Genomic DNA, 26,951 nt, shown 5'->3' on the forward strand with positions numbered 1-26,951 from the left:
GAGTCAGTCCATTATAGACTGGAAGTCATTTGCATGACTCCAAAATAACACACTAATTGTGCCCTTATCTTCCAGCACCCCGCCTGGATTGAAACAGGAGGAGATGGAAAAGGACACACAGATGTGAAACAGAGTTCAGAGTGTTTTTGACAATGCCTATTGCTGTGTCATAAATAAGCCCTGGTCATAACAGTTTGCTTTAGAAGCTTTATCAAATGAAGAATGTGTTTTGTTAAAGAAAGCTTGTTCCCCCTGCTCTATCTGACACTGATGTGACAGTACATTCATCACCTGTATCTTCTTCATCCATCATTCTGACACATAAATGGCCAAATATATTAAAGGCTGAACATGAATTATTTTCTGATAAATTGTTTTGTGCAAAATATTTGATGACCTTCAGGGTGGTTGACTGTTTACAGGAATCCCAGAGCAAATTCTGTCATTTAAAATCTCATGTAATATTTCTAATATTCCTTCCTATTGTGTTGGACCACTTTTGCTGCCAAAACAGCCCTGACCTGTCGAGGCATGGACTCCACTAGACCCCTGAAGGTGTGCTGTGGTATCTGACACCAAGATGTTAGCAGCAGATCCTTTAAGTCCTGTAAGTTGCGAAGTAGGGCCTCCATGGATCGGACTTGTTTGTTCAGCACATCCCACAGATGCTCGATTGGATTGAGATCTGGGGAATTTGGAGTCCAAGTCAACACCTCAAACTCATTATTGTGCTCCTCAAACCATTCCTGAATCATTTTTGCTTTGTGGCAGGAGCATTATCCTGCTGAAAGAGGAAAATGCCATTTCCATGAAAGGCTGTACATGGTCTGCGTGGTCTTTCCCAGCAGAACATTGCCCAAAGCATCACACTGCCTCCGCCGGCTTGCCTTCTTCCCATAGTGCATCCTGGTGCCATGTGTTCCCCAGGTAACTGACGCACACGCACCCGGCCATCCACGTGATGTAAAAGAAAACGTGATTCATCAGACCAGGCCACTTCTTCCATTGCTCCGTGGTCCAGTTCTGATGCTCACGTGTCCACTGTTGGCTCTTTCGGCGGTGGACAGGGGTCAGCATGGGCACCCTGACTGATCTGCAGCTGTGCAGCTCCATACGCAACAAACTGATACACTGTGTATTCTGACACCTTTCTATCAGAACCAGCATTAACTTCTTGAGCTACAGCAGCTTTTCTGTTGGATCGGACCACACGGGCCAGCCTTCGCTCCCCACGTGCATCAATGATCTTGGTCGCCCATGACCCTGTCGCCGGTTCACCACTGTTCCTTCCTTGGAGCGCTTTTGATAGATACTGACCACTGCAGACCGGGAACACCCCACAAGAGCTGCAGTTTTGGAGATGCTCTGATCCAGTTGCCTAGCCATCACAATTTGGCCCTTGTCAACTTTGAGGACAAAATGTTCCTTGCTGCCTAATATATCCATCCACTAACAGGTGCCGTGATGAAGAGATAATCAGTGTTATTCACTTCACCTGTCAGTGCTCATAATGTTATGCCTGATCGGTGTATATATATATATATATATATATATTGTGATATGAAAATTTAATTTAAGTTACAAAAATTTTGTCTGTTACAAAAGTGTTCAAGCAGCTGCTGAAAATTGATTAAATCGTTGGATTGTTGTGGTTACTATTGCTGTGATGTCATGTGAGTGACAGGTGGTCCCGCCCTCACGCCAGTAAAAACGTCATCAGAGAAAATATGTCGCTGCAAGTAGGAGGGTGAATTATTTTGATTAAAGATTAAGAGAGTGCATGATTTAAAAAAAAAAAAAAATAACACAAATAATGTGCACGGATAAATTATTTATCATAATACTATTCCATAAAAAATAAGAATTGTCAATGCAGCACTGTTCAGAGAAGCATGTTACAAGCGCAGCAAAAAAGATGTATCCAACACAAGAACACGTGTTCATCCCTCCCCCACCTCCCATCTCCACCACCCTCTCAGAGAAGTTTCTCTTATATTTGTCGGCGCTGGAGATGGACTTGGTGAGCAGGAGACGCGCAGTGCGCAGGAACAGAGAACAGTGAGAGGACGAGCAGAATCAGATAACAACGCTTGCCAGCTGCGAGGAACAGCAGAGGCGGTGAGTTAAAACTTGGACAGGATCCTTAGGGCGTCTACCAACTACCATCTTATCAAATTGGTGCGATACACCTGGGGAAACAGGAGGAGTGGATGAAGGTAGTGGAGGAGGGTGCCAACGCACAACTGCTAGACTGCGCCAAGCCAATCTGAGATTACAAACTAGTCGCATCCATATTTCTCCACATTTTACAGCCTCGGCTGAGTGAGTTTTTTTTAGTTATGCGGAATTTGAGAAGACAAGGAGATCTGCATCGATCCATCCCGAGACAAACGCATTGTTATTGATAAAAACTCCTGCGGTAAGCCTTAAAATAACTTTTTCTAAATGATCTGCCCAGAAATGTGGGAGACTGCTGCTGTAGCTGAAGTGTGAAGATAAACCGAACACATTTGGTCAGGAGCAAAGCTTTCTCGTATATCAGGGACAAGTTTACGCGTGAAGGATGTCAGCGTTGCGGAAAAAATTTGGGGATGATTATCAGGTGGTGACCACCTCGTCCAGCGGCGGCGGGTTCAACCAGGCCCCCGAGAAGAAAAAGAAACGTCAGCGCTTCGTGGACAAGAACGGCCGATGTAACGTCCAGCACGGGAACCTGGGAGGAGAAACCAGCCGGTACCTGTCGGACCTGTTCACCACACTCGTGGACCTCAAATGGCGCTGGAATCTATTCATCTTCATCCTCACCTACACGGTGGCGTGGCTCTTCATGGCTTCTATGTGGTGGGTCATTGCCTTTATACGCGGAGACCTGAACCAGACCCACGATGACAAGTACACACCGTGCGTGGCCAATGTGTACAACTTTCCCTCCGCTTTTCTGTTCTTCATCGAAACCGAGGCCACTATCGGATACGGTTACCGCTACATTACAGACAAGTGTCCGGAAGGCATCATTCTCTTCCTCTTCCAGTCCATCCTAGGCTCTATAGTGGACGCTTTTCTGATCGGTTGCATGTTCATCAAGATGTCCCAGCCGAAGAAACGCGCGGAGACGCTGATGTTCAGCGAGCACGCGGCTATTTCCATGCGTGACGGCAAACTGACCCTGATGTTCCGAGTGGGTAACCTGCGGAACAGCCATATGGTCTCCGCGCAAATACGCTGTAAACTACTCAAAGTGAGTACATGACTGGAAGCGGTTAGAAAAGAGAGAGAGTAGATGTCATGATCCAAGTCACATAGAACATACTATGTGCGGGTTACATTACCAGACCTCACAGTTGGAGATATAAGCTGCGTGATTAAACGCGTGAAAATGAACCATTTCCAACCCAACTTGGGTTGTTTTTAACCCAGCATTTTTTTTAGAGTGTATAAACTGAATTTTAAAGGGTTCAAGCTAAAGTTCATTCTTTAACCTCCAGCCTTGACAAATGAGAAAGACCTGCAATTTGATGTCCTAAAAATGCTGGGTTAAAAACAACCCAAGTTGGGTTAAAAATGAAAATTAACCCAGGGATTGGGTTAAATGTTTGACACAACCTGCTGGGTAGTTTTATTTAACCCAACTATTTATTAAAAATTACTATATTGCTTGCTTAAAATGAACCCAAAATATGTTGGAAATGACCATTTATTAATGTTTAATGGATAATAATTAAACAATAAACATTTATTAAACTGCTTATATGTTCACCTTTTGATTATTATTGTTGCCTCTAGTAATTTTAAGCAAGCAATACAGTCATTTTTAAACAATTTAAACAAACCCAGCAGGTTGGGCAAACATTTAACCCAATCGCTGGGTTTGTCCATTTTTAACCCAACTTGGCTTGTTTTTAACCCAGCATTTTTTAGAGTGTATAACTGAATTTTAAAGGGTTCAAGCTAAAGTTCATTCTTTAACCTCCAGCCTTGACAAATGAGAAAGACCTGCAATTTGATGTCCTAAAAATGCTGGGTTAAAAACAACCCAAGTTGGGTTGAAAATGAACAAGCCCAGCGGTTGGGTTAAATGTTTGCCAAACCTGCTGGGTAGTTTTATTGAACTCAACTATTGTTTAAAAATGACTATATGTCTGACTTAAATTGAACCCAAAATATGTTGGAAATTAAAAATCAGACAAATAATTACTAGAGGCAACAATAATAATCAAAAGATGAACATTTATTAAATGTTTAATTATTATTCACTAAACTTATGAATAAATGTTCATTTATTAAGCATATTAATGTTCATTTCCAACATACTTTGGGTTTATTTTAAGCAAGAAATACAGTAATTTTTAAACAACAGTTGGGTTAAATAAAACTACCCAGCAAATATTTAACCCAACAGCTGGGTTAAAACAATCCTATCCTTGGGTTCATTTTCATTTGTCAATGCTGGAGGTTAAAGAATGAACTTTAGCTTGAACCCTTTAAAAATTCACTTATACACTCTAAAAATGCTGGGTTAAAAACAACCCAAGTTGGGTTAAAAATTAAAATTAACCCAGGGATTGGGTTAAATGTTTGACACAACCTGCTGGGTAGTTTTATTTAACCCAACTATTTATTAAAAATTACTATATTGCATGCTTAAAATGAACCCAAAATATGTTGGAAATTAACATTTATTAATGTTTAATGGATAATAATTAAACAATAAACATTTATTAAATTGCTTATATGTTCACCTTTTGATTATTATTGTTGCCTCTAGTAATTTTAAGCAAGCAATACAGTAATTTTTAAACAATTTAAACAAACCCAGCAGGTTGGGCAAACATTTAACTCAATCGCTGGGTTTGTCCATTTTCAACCCAACTTGGCTTGTTTTTAACCCAGCATTTTTTAGAGTGTACAGTGGACAAAGTATTGATCCACTTAATGCGAATGGATGCAACTTTCCCTTTTGAATCACTGTATGCGCTCTTAAAAATAAAGGAGGTTTTCACAGCAGTGCCGTAAAATAATCCCCCCAAAGAATCCTTCAGTGAACAGTTCTTAAACAATTTTTTTCCTTAGTGTGAAAAACATTTAATTAATCTAATGAACCCTTTTCCACTATAAAGAACATTTGGTGCAATGGAAAGGTTTCATGGATGAACCATAGATGCCAAAAAGAAGCTTTATGTATTCATTAGACCCAGTCTTTCTCACACACACTCCATCATCTCCCTGTTTTATCCTAAGTAGTTTATTTTTCTACCTTTCCCTTTAGTCCCGTCAGACTCCTGAAGGCGAGTTTTTGCCTCTGGATCAACTTGAGCTGGACGTTGGTTTCAGTACCGGAGCCGACCAGCTTTTCTTGGTGTCTCCTCTTACAATCTGCCATGTGATCGACTCCAAAAGCCCATTCTACGACCTTTCGCTCAGGTCCATGCAAACAGAGCAATTTGAGATCGTGGTTATCTTAGAGGGGATCGTGGAGACCACCGGTGAGTTTTAATCGTAACGCACACGAAGCAGCAAATAGGCTCAGATGTCAAAAAATGATGAATTCTACATCTCAAATTATGCTTCACATTACATTTCCACCATATTGCTATTACATTTTCAAATGTTTTTGAGAAATAGAATTTTGTGTTTCTTTTCATTGAATCATGCACACTATTTACAAACTAATGCTAAATCAAGCTCCTAAAATGTGTCATTTTTTTAATAGAATATGTGCAGGGTGAAGGTGTTTGGGTGGTGTGCTACAGATGTGTGGTTCAGTGTTCAGTGTTTGTGTGTGAGACCGTCTGCAGAAGCAAGTTTGCTGGTGCAAATCGGCTTTTTATGATAGAAAAGAATGAATGTTGGTGTCTACTGCAGCAAAGATGGAAAGAGAGAGAGAGAGACGTGTTATGTAAGAGATGATATACAAAGTTAGTCTTTCGTTTTGCTCTCTGCCTCATGGTTATCTAGTCTGGCATGCTTAGAGATTAAGCCACCTGTCAATCAAATCACAACTCACCTTTACTTTCTCACCCCGCAGCACATCAATCCATACACATACAAGACAGCGCGCGCTTACAGTAAGAAACAGCACTCGCACAAGCAACAACAGAAAAGCTCTGCAGCAAATACACTGTATACGTAATTAGATTCAGAATCACATGCTTCAATGGTGTCGTTTCATTAAAATAATCAAGAAAACACGCAATCATATATGCTGTCCGGTTTTCCTCATTGATGGCACGTCTGAAAATTCCGCCTACAGAAAGTGAAGGGATTTGCGGGTAAAAAAAGAAAAGAAAAGAAAAAAAATATGTACAGTTAGTCAGCACTCTGTTCTCCCCATTGTGAATCAGTTTCCATAGCAACTAAATCGGCCCCTTCTTAAGCGGTCTCCATACAGTAAAGTCTCACCGGCTGTTTGAAGTATGGAGACGAAACTTGTTTTTATCAGCCTCACAAATCAAATACTAATTACTACTTATCAAATAATTCATTAGACATTTTTAATTATGCCCTGTAATTATGGCTAGGTTTATGACATGCACATGTGGGAATACAGCATAAATTTGTTACGTGTGTGTGTGTGTGTGTGTGTTTTCTTCAGTTCTAATCTTCAGGATTAAAGTCTTTGTTTGGACGCATCTCTGTATATGAAAGCTCATATTTCACGAAGGCTATTTGTCACGAAGGCTACATCTCAGTAAGGTACATTATAAAAACTAGGGATGCAAGATATATCAGCCACCGTATCAGTATCGGCCGATATGTGATCATTTTTAATGTTAGCGTTATCGGCCCGATAAGAAAATTTGGCCTGATACATTAATGCCGATGAATAATGGATTATTTCCTTCAGCCGAGACACTTCAGATGTGCACTGTTCACCATGATGGTTTTGAAATGAAATATGATTGAAATCACTTCAAAAAAGAAAATACAGTTAAGTGCAACATAAAGTATGTTGAATGTCATATAGGGTACATAATATTATAATGAGAACATTATAATTGTGTGATCGGGACATGGCTTTTAATGATGAGACTTTTTTTTTTATAATCAGGCTCTCAAAAATTATATATTATTTTTGATTTTGATTTATCGGCCAATATATCAGTTATCAGCTTTCAAATATAATGAATTATTGGTTATCGGTATCTGCCAAAATTTTCATATCGGTGCATTCCTAGTAAAAAAAAAAAAAATTCAATTTCTGAGTGAAAATTACCTCAGTAAATCCTACACACAATTTTTTCAGTGTAATTGTTTTTTATCTTAGCTAATCAGCTAATTTAAAGCAGACTTCAATTGGAGTCATTTTTGGGATTTCTATCTATCAAATATGCTATATGTGTTAAAGGGATTAGTTCACCCAAGGGTTAGTTCATTAATTACTCACCCTCATCTCGTTCCACGCCCATAAGACCTTCGTTCATCTTCGGAACACAAATTAAGATATTTTTGATAAAATCTGATGGCTCAGTGAGGCCTGCATTGACAGCAAGATAATTAACACTTTCAATGCTCAGAAAGCTACTAAAGACATATTTAAAACAGTTCATGTGACTACAGTGGTTCAACCTTAATGTTATGAAGCAACGATGATACTTTTTGTGCACCAAAAAAACAAACTAACAACTTTATTCAACAATATCTAGTGATGGGTGATTTCAAAACACTGCTTCATGAAGCTTCGAAGCTCTAAGAATCTTTTGTTTCGAATCAGTGGTTCGGAGCGTGAATCAAACTGCCAAAGTCACGCCCCCCAGTGGTGAGCCACTGAAATTTCGAAACGCTTATGATGAAACGAAGCCTCGTTTACTGAAATCACATGACTTTGGCAGTTTGATACACGCTCCGAACCACTGATTCAAAACAAAAGATTCGTAAAGCTTCATGAAGCAGTGTTTTGAAATCGTCCATCACTAGATATTGTTGAATAAAGTCGTTATTTTGTTTTTTTTGGTGCACAAAAAGTATTCTCATCGCTTCATAACATTAAGGTTGAACCACTGTAGTCACATGAACTGTTTTAAATGTTTTTAGTAGCTTTCTCGGCACTGAAAGTGTTAATTATCTTGCTGTCAATGCAGGCCTCACTGAGCCATTGGATTTTATCAAAAATATCTTAATTTATGTTCTGAAGATGAACGAAGGCCTTACAGGTGTAAAATGACGTTAGGTTGAGTAATTAATGACAGAATCTTCATTTCCCTTTAAAATATAATCAAATTATAATTCAGTCTGCTGGCCAAAATAATGGTGTGATGGTTTTAATGATGTTACCTTTTATATTTTAAATGTATTGTCTAAATTTAGTTGAAGAGCCATTAAATAGCCAGTAATAGACTTGTAAATGCAGATACCCATTGTGATAACTACTCCACACACACCCTCAGCTGAAACTGGAAGAGTTTGGTTTGTGTTGTCGACATGTTGAGAAGACGCTGTTTTCTGTGCTGCAAATCCACTTTGTATGCACTTTAAAAGATGAGGACTCGCACTGGAATTGATCTGGAAAACCGTCAAGCACAGAGGAAGCCTCCGGAGCTGAAATTCAGATATTAGGCGTTTCATTTCCTACATACCAGTGCCGTAACCACCATAGATACTGAGGGGGACAAGTCCCCCCCCCAATAATTAGAAATGGCCAAACTGTCCCCCCCAATATTTGATATTATTGATGCTGCTCTGCTGTACTCCATTATTCTCCGCTCTGTTTGTTAGAATGACAAAAACAAATAAATTTTTAGGCTTCTCTGCCTCAGTGGTCATACAGCGCTCATCACTGTCAGAATGAGTGAGCTGGCCAATCAAATCAAAGAAGGCGGGGCTACAGTTCACAGAGGATGAGTGCGAATTCCAATGCGACGCTTTTTTTTTTGCAGTGAAAGAGTACGTGATGAGTAGGCTAAGTAGCTAAACATTTCAAATTTGACGACTGTTTAATGATTGAAATATTCAGCGACCGACAGTAATATCCGGTGATTAAATTCTACTTTTTTATAACGTTTTTATAAAATTTTGCCGTTTTTAACCTGAAAACATGATATTATTTGATAAATATGATATGATTAATGTAATTTATAACTGAATGTGATGAGACAAGAAACATTTAGCATTTTTGACATATCAGAAATAGGAAATAGGAGTAAATCCATTTTTTAAAAATATTATTTGCAAATACTTTAAATTGATTACTTAACTACAATAGACCTGGAACTTTTACTGTTTTTATTTCTTGTTCATTATTCCCTTAAATCCCTTTTAAACTTTTAAATTCCTTTTAATAATAAAAAACTACAACCCAATAACACCCTTTAAATGAGCATAATAGGGGCACTTTAAAAGGACAGCTTTTTACTTTATAGGTGCATATTAGTACCTTGGAGTAGTAATACGTACCATTTAATTTACTGCTATTAACCTTTTAGGGGTAAATAAGGTACAGAGATGTCCCTTTGAGGGTATTGTCTCAGCAACAAGCTATTGTATGCCTTAAAGGTACAATATTTGCTGATTTTTTTTTTTTTTTTTGTACCCCAGCACTGTTATTAGAGCTTGTTGTCAATGTGTTCAATGAACTGTATCTTTCTTCCAGGACAATAACAGTGGAAATGGCTTTTTTTGTAGCCGAGACTTTAAGGTGTGTATACAGAAATTGACTTATAATAAGGCTACCTGAGAAACATTCTCTGGAGTAACAACTGTGATAACTAATCCCAGGCATCTCTATATGATTCTCACAATGTGGCAGGAGGAAGATTTAGACAGTAATACATTAATTTCCTTCAAGCAGAGAAGCAGTGACTTCAAGGCCAAGGAGTCTCAGAGGAACAACCCAGAGCCATCCATTGCCCTCAGAGATAAACATGACAGCTGTGCCAGCATTCACATCTGTCAAATTATTTACAGCTTTTCACATTACACTGCAAAAAAAAAAAAAAACCCTCAGAGTTAAGAAAAAATGACTTGAAACTAACAAATCTAGCCATTGGAAATATTAATGTATTTTAAATATTACGCAATTTTAGTGAAGACTGCATTAAAATTTGTGTCATTCAGTTCAACTTATTGGCAGCTTGCTCAAAAGACATAACCTTGAGATGTAAATTCTTAAAGCAAGATATATTAGAGCACTTGCACTTTGTTGGACCTTTGACATTTTTTGTTCTTTTAATCTAAAATCAATTACATTACATTTACTAATTCAACCTAAAATGCATTCAAGAAATATTCTATCAGTATATGTGTTTCCAGGAATCGAACCTTTGACCTCAGCATTGTTAGCACTTTATTTTTTACCAGCTGAGCTGCAGAAACACTGGTAATGATATGGTGAATTAAGAATTTAAAAGTAGATTTAAGAATAAAGCACTTATCGATATAAGACCACAACATAAGAGGAATGTACTGTAAGTTAGACATTATTTTAAAGCATTTCTATCAAGTGTTTTATTATTATGATCCATTCATTAAATCTTGACTTTAGGAATTTTTAACAAGAATCTTCTTATCTATAGTTGTTATGTTTCCATCCACCTCTTTATGCACATTTTGGAATAGGCCTAGATAAAAAAAAATGCTATATGGAAACGGCAAGTTGCGCATAAATTCTAAAAATGCACATTCAAAAAGTATGTGCCTAAATGAGGTGGATAATTTTTTTTATCCAATAAGAAAACGTGCATAAAGTATGATGGAAACATTTGCCGAATAAATTCCTCGATGCTCATTCCAAAAAGTCATGTGATTTTGCACAATGGGATGGCATAACTGGACTAACCAGGGGAGCGATTTCATTGCACAGCATCTAAAATGTTGGTTTAATCATTCTGAAATGCCTGAGCCAAAGTCTGTTGTCAAAGTGGTTTGGAACAGTCTTACACGATTGCATTCCCAAATAGCAGGCATCTTCCTCCGAACACAAGATAACAGGACCGCGTTTTTTGTGTTTCATCTGTGCGTTCTGAGGCGCAAGTCATTTATGATGCAGGCCTTTATCTCCTACTGCAGCAACTAGAGTTTTCTTAGTGATATTTGGCGCCAGTTTATCAGGAAGTGACGATTCTGTTCTCTTCATCTTGCTGAATGGAAACAGTGCTTTATTCGCAAGTGTTTTATGCGATTGTACACTGTAAAAAATGACCGTGATTTTAACAGTAAAAGACTGTAAAAATGCTGCGATGAAAAACTGTCAATTGGTTTACAGAAAGTTTTCGTACTATATACGGTGAATAACTGTAATAGATCTAACGGTACATTTAATGTAATTTTACGGTAAAATACCGTTAAATTCACAGTTTTTGGAAGTGAAAAATAACAATTCATTGTAAAATTTACAGTGAAAAACCGTAAATTGACATTCCCACAATTCCCTGCGTGACACTTCACATTTGATATATTTTTGTTGAAATAACTCTGTTTCTTCTTAGTTTTTCTCATTTTTTTCTAATCAGTTATGTACATTAGGGATTTATTTTACATCTAATGTTGTTAAATTAATGTTTATTGCATTTTTAAAATTTCATGCATGTTACCATGATGGTGTTTAGTGTGTGTGCAAATGACACTGTGTGCTCCTTCTATATATTAGTATTGTCCTTCTCAGCTTGTGGAAAAGCTGCTTGTGATGAACTTTGATTCATTATGTGACTCTTATCACCACTTGGTGACTGTCAATGTATTATAAAGGTACAAAACAGATATTAGTACTTCATTAAGTTGGAAAATTAACATTATATCAGTTAATGAAATAAGTTATTTTACCGTAAATTTAACTTAATTTAACTTATTTTTTTTTTATGTTGCTACTGTATTTTTTACGGTAAAGTTCTGGCAACCACAGCTGCCGTTTTTTTACAGTAAATTTTACTGGCATTTTTTTTTTACAGTGTAATGAGGTTTGTTGGTAAGGGAAGGAGAACAGAGAACTGTCGAATGTTAAACATAACTTCAATCATAAAAGAAACATATACAACAAAACGAAAGTAAAGCGACTGCCCCTCATGGAAGACTGCCGCATAAACTAAAACAAAACAAGTCCAGGCCTGGTCCTCTCTCATCCTTCACTCCTCGTTTTATCCTTCCGGAGGCTCCTCTGAGTGACTCGAGACCGGTGTGGCCCGCAGGTGTCGCTCATTAGCACTCGCGCCACCATTCTCGCTCCATTCCCACGGCTCTCGGCCCCACCCTCCTTGCCACAGCTATATTCCAATTTTGTTAAATACACAACTTTGGATGGAAACATAGGAAACAAATTTCATATCAAAACCTTAAGTTGTTAAACTATTACTCAGAAGAAGATTTTCAAAGTTATTTAGGGTATTTTTACACGACAACGATATGCTTAAAACTGAGAAGTTTTTCCTTTCGTGTTTTCCTGTGTCAAAACGATCCCCATTCATACGAACCATGAAAACGACTAAAAACGCTGCCGGGCCATTAGATGGCGATGAAACACTATAGACTGAACATGTAATATGCATGTGCGTGACGTAATCGGTTTCACAGATTCGTGTTTTTGTCATTTACACAGAGACCATTTTCGAAAACTTGCACTTTGAAACCCGTTTTCAAAAGTTTGTCGTGTAAATGAACAGCCAAAACACATAAAAAGTTTTCCGTTTTTAGTTGAAAACGGTGTTGTGTAAACAGCTTTGTCTAGATAACATCCAAAATACATTCCCTGAAGTTTTAATACCTTGTGTAAATTTTACTTCTCCTCAAATAAATGTATCTAGTTTTTCGGGATATTAGTTATTTCAAAGTTATTTAATTTTTGGCATTGTGGAGAGCTTCCATTCACTTCCCTGTTCTGCAAATTTAAAGTGTTTTACAGGTATTTTTCTCATTTTCAGTTTCAAACTTCATGGCTTTTTCTCAAACTAGTTTCTCAATGTATCAACACTAAAAATGAAATGAGATTCTTCTTGATTGTTTTGACAAAAGAGCATGACACAGATTTGCCTGACGCCACAATGCTGGGGTCAAACCATTTCAATTAAATGCAATCAATACACTTCTCTGGAAGCCTGACATAACAATTTGAACATTTAAACATGCTGTAAATAAGATAAAGCATCTGAAATGTGTCCCTGTTGAAGAGTATTATGTGTCGAATGACTGCTATTTTTTTTTTTTTATATATTTTAGCAGATTCCTGATAAGGCTAACATGGTTAGAATGGCCAGATCAGGGTTATTAAAGATAACTAAAACTAAAACCATAATAAATGTTACTTGAAATAAAATAAATGAGACCTGAAATTGTTTTATTTCAGCTAGTTGTCAAGGAAACATTTCTCATTTTCATTTAGTTTAACTCAATGTACTAAAATAAAACAAAAAAACCTGACATAAAAATGAATATAAACTATATTACTAAAAATAAACATAAAAATAAAAACGAATTCAAACTTTAAATAGAAACTATGATAGTATCTCAGTGATACTAAAATAGCACTGGGCTGGATTCAATTACAGTATTGAGCGGCATGAAAAATTAACCATTTATGGAAGAAAAGAGTATTGGCATTATTTATTGACTTTTTTATTTTTAGTTCCTGGCCTGTAGTTTCAGAATTTCAGTTTTATTTTTTGTGCTTTCAGCAATGCAAGTAAACGGGGCAGCTCGGTGCAACCGTCCCAAAGGGCCTCAGCAAATCAAAAGGGAGGCAGTGCTTCATCCCCCCAGGACCACACACTGTGTGTCAGCGAGATACAGGAGAGAATTGGGCCCAGCTGCATGGTCAATTACCGTTCAGAGCAGCCAGATAGTAGAGTTTACTGTTATCTCGCACCACAGAGAGAGAGAGACAACAAGAGGGAAAGAAAGGGAGAGTGTGAGATAGGCAGTCGTGATGATAATGATGGTTAGTGCTATAGGTGTGTTAGGAAGAGACTCTAAAATGGACAGGAGGGAATGTGGAGCGAGTAGGGGAAAATGAAGAGAGCGAGTGAAAGAGAGAAAGACAGAGATGACAGAAACAGGTCAGGCAGTGCACCTCTGTGGCAATGGAACCGAACACTTGATGACGGTCACCATAGAAACAGATTATCCCTCTTGGAAATATAAATTGTTCTCATAACTGTCAGATGTTGGAGTGCAGCGCTACCGTTTTTTTTTCTGGTGGAAGCTAATGTGCGCAAACGGTCCTCCCAAATGCAGAAATTAAATTTGTCGTAATGGAAGAATACGGAATGATTACGTAAGCCGAAATCGCGGGGAGCCAGACCGGATTTCAACTTCGGCAGAGACCTTACTTTCCCCTCTCCCAGCAAACAGCCGAAAGCCTGTTAAATATTTCATAAGATGAATAATATTATGTTATACTGCTAAGCCCAGGATTTGTCAGCTCAGAAGGCAGGGATTTTTTTTTTTTACTGTAGTAAGGGAGGATAACCGCGCCTGTGTTTGTGTGTGTGTGTGTGTGTGTGTGAAAGTGTGTAGGTGTGCGATGGTCGTGGGCGGCATTACATGAGGAAAAAAAGAATCATCTTGACTTTCAAAACTGTATAATGTATGTTTTGTCTTGCTGGCTTTTTTATATTTAGGTCTGAGGTTTATATTGTGCACTCGGCAGCCGTCTGCTTCCTTCTGTCAGGAGAGCGGCACAGCAGTCCCAGCGCTTTCTAAACACCTTCATCCAGATGCTCAAATCCCTGTATAGAACAAAGTCCTCACAATATCTCTCCGGCAAACATCTCAAATCTCCTCTCCTCTGGCTCCCACTGCACTGAGGCACAGAGGCAGACAAAGAACCACACTCGTACACGGAGAAATGGAGATGCGAATGCTGGTTTTCAAGGGATTGTCTCGCCAATTGTAGACGGAAGAAAAGCGCACCTTTCTTGTGTGATCAAGTGTACTCTACATCAAGCACGGTGTTTCTTTTCAGTCGGCAATTGTCTTATCTTAGATTCCTTGCTATTGACTGATGTAGAACGCCGTGTTGCAAATCCGTTCGCTTGTTAGAGGGTTCATAAAAATGAGCTCTTTATAGTGAAGGCTTTGCACGCTTTAATTAAGGAGGGATGTTCGCTGGTGTGGTGATACACAGATCTAATGAATTTCCCACAGATAAAGCTCTTGTTTTCATGCAACCAAATGGACCGTGAACAGACGTTCCCGTGGGTGTTGCTTAACAGTAAATGCGCTTGTGTGTGTGTGTGTGTGTGTGTACGCACACTCTGTCAGTAATGCATCTATTAGTTTTAGTCACCCAACCATTGTTGCACAGTACACTCCTCTGGAACATATTTGTTGTTGCAATAAAGCTTGATGTAGATTTATTAATAAGCTGCTCCATCACCTTCGTTCGCACTTTGGCTTGCTTAATTGGGGTTTAACGGTGTGTTCACTTGTAGTTTGGTTCTTTTGGTCCGGACCACAAAAGAAAATAATAGATTTAGTCCTGGTTCGCTTAGCATTCACAACCTAAAGATACAAAAAAAGTATTTTGCGACGGAACTTAATGAACATCCAAAACCACTTCTTCTAAAGAAGAACACGCGGTCTTCGTTTCAATGAATGATAAATGGATTCTTCATAACAACTTGCATACATAATTCTTTATTCTTTTAAGCATACATATTTATTTGTATAAATTAAATATAATTAATCCTTATTAAAGCTATTAAAGAGCAGTGAATGCTTTTCTCTTCGTCTTTGTTGTTTGATTAATATTAAGGGCAGAGACGGCAGCAGGTTTATTAGGCTGCTGTCACTTTAAGACAGTCAATACACTGATGCACATCCGATATTCTCACAGCTTTTTACATTCTTTTAAGACATAACCGACTCTGTTTACATGAATACTTTCCAAAACTGACATTTTGACATAATGTTGTGTGTATTTGTCCATTCAGACATGAAAGAGAGCTTAATTCAGTACTCGTGCGCTGTATAGCTTTCTGTGTATGCGGTTGCGTGTGTGCACAGAAAACCGTACCAAATAGAGCTCTCTTTTGTGTTGTCACGCTTTTTCAGATCTATCCATATGTCTGCTCTTCTCTTTCTCCCAAACATTTACATTTTTGAATGTTTTATGAGACATGCAGCAAGTCTATGCCAACTTATGTCCCGCTGGATAGATGAGCACATTGCAATTCAAATGTGCACATCTAGAGCGTAGGACATAATTCTGACTGGATCTCTTCCCAAATCTTGTTTTTGGTCTGTTTCAAATAACAACTGACACTGAAGCTTCAGCATTCTGTCCTTTTTAGGGTGTTTTTGGTTAGTTTAGATGTCTTTGGTCCGTGTTGCTTTCATATTTCAGTCGAACCACACAAGTTTGTTTGAAAGTTGTTTGCTTTTTTGGTGAGCACCAGCCAGGGTTCGGATGCCAGCGTTCACACTTAATAAAATTGAACCGTACTAACAGAGCAATCGCACCAGAGTTCGTTTTAATTGAACCAAACCTGCCAAGAGTGAACACTTAATATTCAGTAATATTATCATTATACTGCACTGACACTGATGAGACAAAAACTTGTACTAAATTGAGCTGGATGATTGTCTATTGTCTTCTGTAGACCTGCTTTATAGCTGAATTCATTTCATAATTGACAAATTTTGCGACACTTGTCATTGAACTGAGTTGAATCAACACTGAACTGACTTGAGTTGAATAATGACACTATGGTCTTTTTAGAGCAGAATTTCAGTATGCCTCATAACTGATGAAGTTTGCATAATTGATTTCCCTATTTATTACTGTATTGTATAAAGTGCTTTATAAGTAAACGTGACTTGACTTTGTTTCATTCATTAAATTAGTTTTTTCTTTGTATTATCCTAGGCATGACATGCCAGGCTCGCACTTCGTACACTGAGGACGAGGTTCTGTGGGGTCACCGTTTCTACCCGGTAATTTCTCTGGAGGAGGGTTTCTTCAAGGTCGACTATTCGCAGTTTCACGGCACTTTTGAGGTTCCCACACCTCCGCACAGTGTTAAAGAACAGGAGGAGAGTTTGCTCCTGTCATCTCCTCTGACGGCCCCCTCTCTGTGCCACAGCGCCGGTGGGGTGACGGAGGGCAGCGGTACTCTGGAAGGTCTGGAACTTCAGAGCGATGCAGAAACGGGCTCCATCAATATAGCAACGCCCATGCCCACCACCAAAATGCCCGCCAAATTTCAAAAGCTTACGGGACGGGACGCCCCCATCCGGGACGGAATGCCCCGCAAGCTTCTGCGCATGAGCTCGGAGATCACCTACAACCTGGGTGACCTGCCCGTCAAACTCCAGCGAATCAGCTCGGCTCCGGGTGTGGCAGAAGAGAGGCTTCAGCCAATCAGTGCTATGCTGAGCCCCATGGAGGACAGACTGGCTCCCAAGCTGGGCTTGGTGGGCGGGACTGAACACATCAGCCAATCAGTGACAGATCTACCGCCGAAATTGCAAAGGTTGGCTGGAGGGGGGGTGGGTGGAGTCGGAATCGGAGGACGAATGGATGGACATCTGCCTCCCAAACTGAGAAAAATGAATTCGGAGAGGTTCACGGGCTTGAGTTTAAAATGACTTCTTGACTTCTATGTATACAAGTTTTGCCCATTTACCTCCTCTGAAATTGCAATCTATACTTTTAGCAATTTATATACGGATAAAATATTAGATTAATGCTAATTCTCAGCACAATCTGGCATGTTTTTACCACAAACAGCATGAAAGCAGAATTCATTCAACACCTAATTACAGATAATAGATATTATACCAATATTCAACACTATTTAACGACGATTCATGATATATCTTTTATATTAGCCTGTTAGACAAACATGTTTTGAGGGCTTGCCTATATTATGTATATCTTAAAATAGAATATCAATATAATTATCAGAATGCAGTGTCAGTATTCACTGATAATCCACGGTAACTAATGTTTTTAAAGAAGCCAATGGCTATAACCTGAGTTAGCCGTTTGGTTTTTTAATCAGTAGACTGGCTATTGTGGCTCACAATAACACATCGAGAGATTAGCTACCGTGGTCTTTAGAAATGGACGCTGTGCATTTATGGAAATGTAACAAATCTTTGAAGAACCGACTCAGGTTTGTTTTTTTTAATCTATTGCATGATCTATCATTTCATAATCAAGCCAGATTATCTCACGTCAAAGATTAAGCCTTAAATATAAGGAGCCTAATGTAAAATACCAAACACTGTAGACATTGTAGTTCAGAAAGCTTTTAAAAAGGTTGCCACTTTGAAAGCTTTTCTTAGCTATTTGTGGAAGAATAAGGCTTTCACTCAGTATTTCACATTTGGCTCCCAATACTTAACTGACTTTATATATGATGTTTTGTCAATGATTGTTTCCTGCTGTTCTCTGTTTAAACTTAGTTGACATGTTCAAATATTTTCCTGACCTGAATGACTTGAGTATTGCGATGGGCAAGTTGGATAAAAGTGGGGAAAAAAACCATCAAAGACTGAAAAGAGCACAATGGATGTGTATATCTGTTTTAATATTCTTTATAGATAAGACCTTGTCAACATTGTTATGGCTTTGTTTCACTCTTGTGTTTGAAAACCGAAGCAATAAGATTATAAATTGCAGTGGAACTTCTTACTGGAAAAATCTCGTATCTTATGTTACGTTAACGTTAATTGGTTTTACAGTTTTCTAATTGTGTTTATCTCAATACATTCTATTCTACTTCTGACGAATATTAGAATGGCAGTTGGAGTGGTTTATAATACTGTAATAAATGTGTTGTGATGTGTAACAAGTCTATTATAAAAGGAAACTACTGAAGGATAAACCTCCACTTGAACCGTCATCACAAAAGAAGTCCAAAATGAATCAAAGCTATGGGTGGACTTGCCAATGTTCGACGCAGATAAGCTCATTGGTATTGGCAGAGGTCTTCCCCACAAATAAAGCAGTTTGATCTGGTATGACCCAGCTGTGTGGATGACTGGCAGCTTGCAGCCTGATGCTGCTCTTTGGAGGTGTTAGATTGCTTCAAATGCCTTGAGAATTCTATTCTCATGGTTTCTATGGACACATTTTCTATGCAGATAAAGTTAACTTTACAAAAAAAAAAATGTCTGCCTGCTTTTAATCATCATTGTAGTATGTAATAACAGAAAACTTTGACACACGTTAAAGGCACAATATGTACGATTTTTTGGATTAAAATATACAAAAAACGACTTGAACAGTGTTATATATTTTGTTGTGTACTTGCATTATCTCAGATGTTTCCAAGAATGTTTAAATCCAGAGAAATAAGCAATTTTAACCAGGACACGGACCGTATCAGTGACCTCATACCCTCGATTTCCGGTTTTATTTTGTAGAAACCATGGAAATACCAAAGACGCTTTAATATATTATAAGTTTTATTAAACAAGGGAACTGTTTGGATACTTTTATAGACAGAAAACAAATTTAGTCTTATTGTTTGAATCTCGTTTTCTTGATTATATTAATATGATATTCTAATATTGATCTATCTTACTGCAGTGTGCAACAAGTGTCTCATAGCGGCCACCGAGCGAACGCACAGAGTAACGTTATAACATCATTATCAACACACTCAAATGTATCTAATATGATAAACAGCGCTGCGTTACCTCACAAACGCTAGACCGGAAGAAGCGGAAGCGGCGACTGTGGCATAATAAAAGCTTCGCTGCTCTTGTGGTGTGTGTCGTGCTCATTTCTCATTAGCAATCTCTCCTGCTCTGCTTCATACTACAGTAACATTAATAATCTCATCCATGAACATGATTTCTGCCCGAGTCTCGTCCTGATTCTCTTCCACCGGCTGTGAGGTGAAGACGACATCTCCCATGATTCTGCGCTCAATCTCAGCGTTTGTTTTGAATAGGCGACCTCTAGTGGCAAAAAATTACATATTGTGCCTTTAAATAGCTGCTCTAATAAATACTGAATTAAAAAACCCTCTCTATTCACATTTACTGTGCCACACAACAAAAAACAACAAAAGACATCTGCCTGGTAAAAGGTTGCGTGTTCAATTCACAAGCTTTAATTTATTTATCATTATTAATTATTCATAATGCTTGAGTAGAATAATAAAGCTCTTTCTTTAACAACTGGGCAGGTTTGTCCTTTCCGTACACCCCAGCGGCTATTCTTTGCACAGTACCGTAAAGTGTTTCTCGAGTTATAACTGCACAAGTCAGCTTACATCTGATACAGACATTTATTTGCTTCGGCTTTCAGAACAAAACGAAATGGGGGCGTGAAGCGTGAAAGAGACAATGCGAAATCTGCGTGTGAGTTACGTTAGATATACAAGCTGCAGGGACTCCACGCAGTTCACCGTTAAATGAATCCCTCGATGTGACTTCCCTAAGAAACATTAACACATTACCTCTCCACAGGGGACCAATATCCTGAACTTCTATCAGCAGGAAGCTAATTATAAAAACGCGTGTGTCTGTGTGCGTTTGAAAGAGAGCTGCTGAAATATAGCAGAGAATATTATCTTGTCACTAAATGTCAGATCCAGATGAAAAGAAGGAGTTTGTGAAGGTCAACCTGCACTGCTTAAAGAGCATTATTGCTGTGACCTGCTCATCTCTTCTGAGAGCTCTCACAACCTGCCATCCCTTTTAATTTATTTCCCCCTGCAGCCCGACGTCAAACGCTCCTTATTTCATTTCATCAGTTCCATACTTAGAGATCTAATCCCATCCTATATAAGATTAGGTAGTTAATGTTCTTTGAAATAACCATTAATGAGTTCCTAAATTGTTTCTGCTCTCCGATGGTGAAAATTAAATCACTCTCATTTAAAGTGAACTGCTTTGATGATGGAGTAGATGGAGAAAGGCTCTTGCCCATTAATTATAGATAAACAATAAAGGCTAATCCTTTGTTAACAACCTCCCGATCAAATCTTTGCTATTTTAAAAAATGGATCGAATCTCCCAGACGTCTGGGTCAACTGTATTTGTTTATTTGTTTGCTTTGGGTGCATATAAGATCAAAATAGAATTTTTATCCTTCCCTGTTCAATAGCAGTTTTACTGTTTAATTTGTGCAGGACAAAAAGGGTGCCAAGCTAATTTCCTTGTATAACTCTGTGAGGTTGGCACAGGATGGCATTTGCCACAGATAAATAATTGGCTTAAGGGCAGGATGGACATGAGGGCAGCATCAAACTGTATAGGAACAGGATGGTCTGTTCGTGTGGATGTTCCCTGCAGGGGCAACAACGTGCTGTCTGTTCTGAGGTGTGTTTCGGCGGAAGTGTGCCATTTACCAGCTTGTTGTATCCGGGTGGTGCACGTGAGACAGTTTGTGGCAATTCATCCATCCAACACTTGATTATTCTACAGAAAGAAAGAAAAGAGGTCTTTATTAGTTAGTTTATATATTAGTTATTAAAGAAAATTATCAGAAAAAAGACTGATAGAAAAATGCAATGGAATTCCAGGTTTTCAAGAATCAATTCCAAACTAATATGTTCGAATCTTTTGCAAAAAACCAAAATTGTCTGTGTTACAGAGAGATGTATGAATTTTAGCAATTTTAGACAGTAGTGTCACTACAAAAAAACCTTGAACTGACAGTGAAAAGTATTATTGTGAAAATTATGAAAAAATATGATAATATGCATTGTTCATGAAGCCATTTTTTATTTGTAACAAGCACTAAATTTTGTAGAAAAAGATGAACAAATTTAAATTCAATTAGTAGTTAAATTATAATAATAAGGTTACTACAATACTCCACTAAATATTATTTTTTTAAGTAAATAAAACAGAAAATATTATTTCAGTCTTTCCACGTTTCTTTGTCATTATCTGTGAAATTTACTAGCAATTTCCAAATTGTTTCAAAGTAAATCCTACACTAACATTTTTTTCAGTGATAGTGTCAAAGATCAGACAATATTCTATGCCATGATAATACCATAAGTGCTTCTTTAAGTTAACTAACCATTTGTGTTCTCTGCTTTTCATATATATTTTTAAAATCAACCAAACTAATGTAATTTGGTTAGTTAAGACGAGACTACTAATGCATCTTGGGCATGCACTAGTGAACAACTGATCTCTAAATTAGCTTTATTAATTAGCGCTGGTGTTGAATGGAATAAGTCTTCTGAGGTCTCCCAACCTTTATTCTGAGAATGTTATTCTGAGAACGTTTTCTATGGAGTCAATATAATGCCACATAGATTTGCAAATTATTGCAAATGAAAAATAAATGTATTGAGCAAAAAAAGCTGTTTTGCAAACAAAAATAAAGAACTGCAAAAGAAAAATAAAGTACTGGGAGAAAAAAAATAAGTTTTGAAAACAAAGTTTAAGTTTTAACTTAAAAAGTTAAGTTAAATAATAAGGTAATAAAGTTCTAATTATGTCTTTATTTTTGCAGTACTTTATTTTTTCTTTTGCAATTCTTTATTTTTGTTTGCAAAACTTATTTTTTCTCTCAATACTTTATTTTTATTTTGAAATTCTTTATTTTTGTTTGCAAAACAGCTTTTTGCTCAATACTTTTATTTTTCATTTGCAATCATTTCTTTTGCAAATCTATGTGGCATTATATTGACTCCATAGTTTTCTCTCAACATTATGAGAACGTTCAACAAGTACAAATAACAGGATGTTCCATGAACGTTGTTCCCAGGATATTTTAATAAAATTATGAAAACATTCAAAAAATACTAATAACATTATAAGGACGTTCTGAGAATGTTATTCTAATAATGTTTACTCTCAACATTATGACATTGTTTAAGTACAAATAACATTATAAGGGTGTTCCATTAACATAGTTCCCAGAATGTTTTATAACATCATTATAAAAACATTCATAAAATACTAATAACATTAGAAGGTCATTCTGAGAATGTTTTTCTAAAAACGTTTTCTCTCAACATTACAAGAACGTTAATAACCTTATAAGAACGATCCAAAAATATTATTCCCTTATGAAAATTAACTATGGTTTTAATACAAATAAAACCAATGGTGCAATGTGTAAATTTTAGGAGGATTTATTGACTGAAATGCAATTTACTTTACTATGTTTTCAGTGGTGTATACAGACCTTAAATAATGAACCATTATGTTTTTATTACCTTAGAATGATCTACATCAGGGGTGTCAAACTCGTTTTAGGTTTACGGGCCGGATTGGAAAAAAATAACTATGTGCGGCCGAATTACTTAAAAAAAAAAAAAAAAAAAAAACCTTAGTGCGCTAATAGTTGCATTAATATTAAACATATGAACAACAAATTAATTTGCAAGAAAACTAGTACACTGATCCTTAAAACTGCATTTGTTTTTATAGATGCAGTTATTAAAAAATTGTTAGATTTTTAAAATAATGCTTTTTTAAATATTTTTTTTATTAGTGATGCACCTATTTTGATATTTAATGGCCAATTCCAATTTTTTTAGAAGCAAATTGGCCGATTCTGATACTGGTTGCAGATTTTTTTAAAGCAAATTTACTTGTGGTTTATTTGTTCAAAAAAATATGTGTAGCTCTTTGATATTAGAGGCAAACACTGCATTTTTATCACAATCCCAACAAAGATGTTGTGCACATGAGCAGTTGTTTTTAATTTAAACTATTGTATAATTTCAAGATTAACAGCAAAAACAGCATGGTCTGACTTTAGCTTTGTGAAATTATGCGACATAAGACACCTGCACAAAACAAAATCAGCAGACAGACTGAATGAAAATGCAAATTCACTCATACACAAAGCAGCGCTGCACTGGAGATAAAAGGAAAAGCCATCAAAACTTTTCTGAAGACAGTTCCCTTCAGAGATACATTCATATCAACCCCAATTCAATATTTATATTATTCTTCCTATTTTTCGCGAACAGTGAGCTTGTGCATGGTAGAATATTTTCTCTGCTGGCGCGTCTGTTCTCCTCTTTGTGTCCGTATTCAGCGTGTGCCTGTGTTTACTTCCTGTTTACAGACATCGTAAATATTTCCACACAAATTGACATTTTGGGAATTTATTACAAAGCACCTTGTTTGCCAGCCCGGAATAAAGATTGACCAAACATAAAACTAAAAAACGTTTGGATTTATGACCAGTGGACTAGTGCATCTCGATTTTTTTTTTCAATTATAGTTCAAATCATCCCGTGGGCCGTATGTTTGACACCCCTGATCTACATACACCACGGGTCCCCTTACACGTTAAGTTGCCATTTTGCGGCAGCATGTTTCTACAGTAGCCCTAAACAGACAAACTGCTCTACAGAGCGCGTTTGCTTGACTGGCTACTCTCTTCTGTCTCAGGCGACATCTTTGTCCTGTGTTGGCCACCGTAGCTTCTCTATATTGCAATTCGCAACCTCACCTCTAGATGCTGCAAAAATTTACACACTGCACCTTAAAGGGTTAGCTCAACCAAAAATGAAAATAATGTCATTTATTACTCACCCTAATGTCGTTCCACACCCGTAAGACCTTCATTCATCTTCGGAACACGAATTAAGATATTTTAGTTGAAATCCAATGGCTCCGTGAGGCTTCCATAGCCAGCAATGACATTTCCTCTCTCAAGATCCATAAAGGTACTAAAAACATATTTAAATCAGTTCATGTGAGTACAGTGGTTCAATATTAATATTATAAAGCGATGAGAATATTTTTGGTGCGGCAAAAAAACAAAATAACTAATTATTTAGTGATGGCTGATTTCAAAACACTGCTTCAGGAAGATTCGGAGCGTTATGAATCAGCGTATCGAATCATGATTCGGATCGCGTGTCAAACTGCTGAAATCACGTGACTTTGGCGCTCCGAACCGCTGATTCGACACACTGATTCATTATGCTCCGAAGCTTCCTGAAGCAGTGTTTTGAAATTGGCCATCACTATATAAGTCGTTATTTTGTTTTTGTGTGGAACGGCATGAGGGTGAGTAATAAATGACAGAATTTTCATTTTTAATAACATTTTGCACTAACATTTACACAACTTGCTATTAACGCCTCGTTTTTTTTCTCTTCAAAAAACGAGACCTGCAACCAGCAACTCACAAGACGTGAACGAACCCACACGTAGGCTGTTACAACAGCAACAAAGCCTGGTGCAGCTAAAAAAGCATTTGGTTATTGGAGTGAAAAATGTGTGGGTGTTAAGGACGATCCATTTTCTGAAGCATTGTGCAATGTGTTCGCACACCAGTTTACCTCAGCGCCCGTGGGTCAAGAGGCCTCGACGCTAACAGACACGTGTGAGGCGCCATTGTGAACTGGGCCATTTTGATACTTACACACGATTGCGCTTCACAAGCTGTTCATGTGGAATCATGGGGGCGTTAAACCTTGTCGTGCCCTAACAGCAGCCCTGGCATATCTGGAGCCATAATGATAAGATCTCATCACTGTGACAGTTTATGCAACTGCCATTTCTCTCCCTCCCCCCAGTTCCCCTTACCAAAAAGCGTGAGAGAAACCGCGTTATCACATTTTCTCTGCACCTGCTTGAACAATTAAGTGGGAAACACGTCCGTGCACGAGGTCGCAGTTGTCATGTCACTGGCCATAATAACATCCATTACATCAGACTCAATCAGCGCGTCCCCGGAGACTGCAGCCCATGATTAACTGGTCTGTCACCCATCATTTGACGCGCTATTTGTCAGTATCACTCTGCGTTGGGTAGGGTGGTGCTTCATTCTGAAACATTACCGCAGAAGCCACATGCTAAGAGGACTGTGCTATGAATGTTTTAGCAGACTGCGACTGCAACGCAACAACAGAAATAGAATCAGCGGCAGAGAGAGTTGAAGGCACTTGGAGCGGGAGTACAGTATGGGAGCCGTTGCTAGGTAACGCCAGAGCTCCGGGCTCGCGCGGAGGAGCATCCTCGCGCCCCTCTTAGCGGTGAGATGAAGGAAAATAGATGTCATTATGAGCAGTGTCGTCGTCGTTCTTAAACACTTGTTTCATGTGCAGACCAATTTCGAGCGGTGGAAAGATACTCGCTCTCTGGTATCAGACCGATAGTTTACTCCAACTTGTCATTTCCATTAGTGGTGAACGAATCCGTAGTTTTGAACGAATTCTCCCCCCCCCACCCACTCAAAAAGTGTCCCCATATTTTGAGACGGATTCTTTACTTTTAACAATAATTAACAATATATATTATTTGTGAACTAGTGTTCAGCTTTTTAACAGTCAGCTTATTTTCATCAGTCATGTTCACGGACACCAAGATGTACCTTTAAAGGTGCCTTAGAACGTCTTTTCAAAAGATGTAATATAAGTCTAAGGTGTCCCCCTGAATGTGTCTGTGAAGTTTCAGCTCAAAATACCCCATAGATTTTTTTTCATTAATTTTTTTAACTGCCTATTTTGGGGCATCATTAACTATGCACCGATTCAGGCTGCGCGGCCCCTTTAAATCTCTCGCTCCCTGCCCTCCAGAGCTCTCGACTATAAGTGCAGTTATACAGTGCATAAACAAAGTTCACACAGCTAATATAACCCTCAAATGGATCTTTACAAGATGTTTGTCATTCATGCTGCATGCATGCATCGGATCATGTGAGTATAGTATTTATTTGGAAGTTTACATTTGATTCTGAATGAGTTTGAGGCTATATGCTCTGTGGCTAACGGCTAATGCTACACTGTTGGAGAGATTTATAAAGAATGAAATTATACAGACTGCAAGTGTTTAAAAATGAAAATAGCGACGGCTCTTGTCTCCACGAATACAGTAATAAAAGATGGTAACTTTAACCACATTTAACAGTACATTAGCAACATGCTAACGAAACATTTAGAAAGACAATTTACAAATATCACTAAAAATATCATGATATCATGGATCATGTCAATTATTATCGCTCCATCTGCCATTTTTCGCTATTGTTCTTGCTTGTTTACCTAGTCTGATGATTCAGCTGTGCACATCCAGACGTTAATACTGGCTGCCCTTGTCTAATGCCTTGAACATGGGCTGGCATATGCAAATATTGGGGT

At 37.8% G+C, this 26,951-nt stretch overlaps 1 protein-coding gene and 1 long non-coding RNA gene across 2 annotated transcripts; one reads left to right on the forward strand and one right to left on the reverse strand.

The window, feature by feature from the left end:
- The first annotated feature begins 1,979 nt into the window (after positions 1–1,979).
- On the forward strand, positions 1,980–19,139 carry kcnj3b (potassium inwardly rectifying channel subfamily J member 3b). The gene is made up of 3 exons (XM_048200568.1): positions 1,980–3,238; positions 5,267–5,483; positions 16,790–19,139. The coding sequence occupies exons 1-3, from the start codon at positions 2,564–2,566 to the stop codon at positions 17,509–17,511; spliced, it is 1,614 nt and encodes a 537-aa protein (XP_048056525.1). The 5' UTR covers positions 1,980–2,563; the 3' UTR covers positions 17,512–19,139.
- Positions 19,140–19,532: 393 nt separating this feature from the next.
- On the reverse strand, positions 19,533–25,945 carry LOC125273300. Its single transcript, XR_007186045.1, has 3 exons — positions 25,399–25,945; positions 25,235–25,317; positions 19,533–21,303 (listed from the first exon to the last, which is right to left on the reverse strand). It is a non-coding gene; the product is annotated as an uncharacterized LOC125273300 (long non-coding RNA).
- Positions 25,946–26,951: the final 1,006 nt, after the last annotated feature.

This window comes from Megalobrama amblycephala, linkage group LG8, assembly GCF_018812025.1.
Source record: "Megalobrama amblycephala isolate DHTTF-2021 linkage group LG8, ASM1881202v1, whole genome shotgun sequence".
In the NCBI taxonomy this organism is placed as follows: Eukaryota; Metazoa; Chordata; class Actinopteri; order Cypriniformes; family Xenocyprididae; genus Megalobrama; species Megalobrama amblycephala.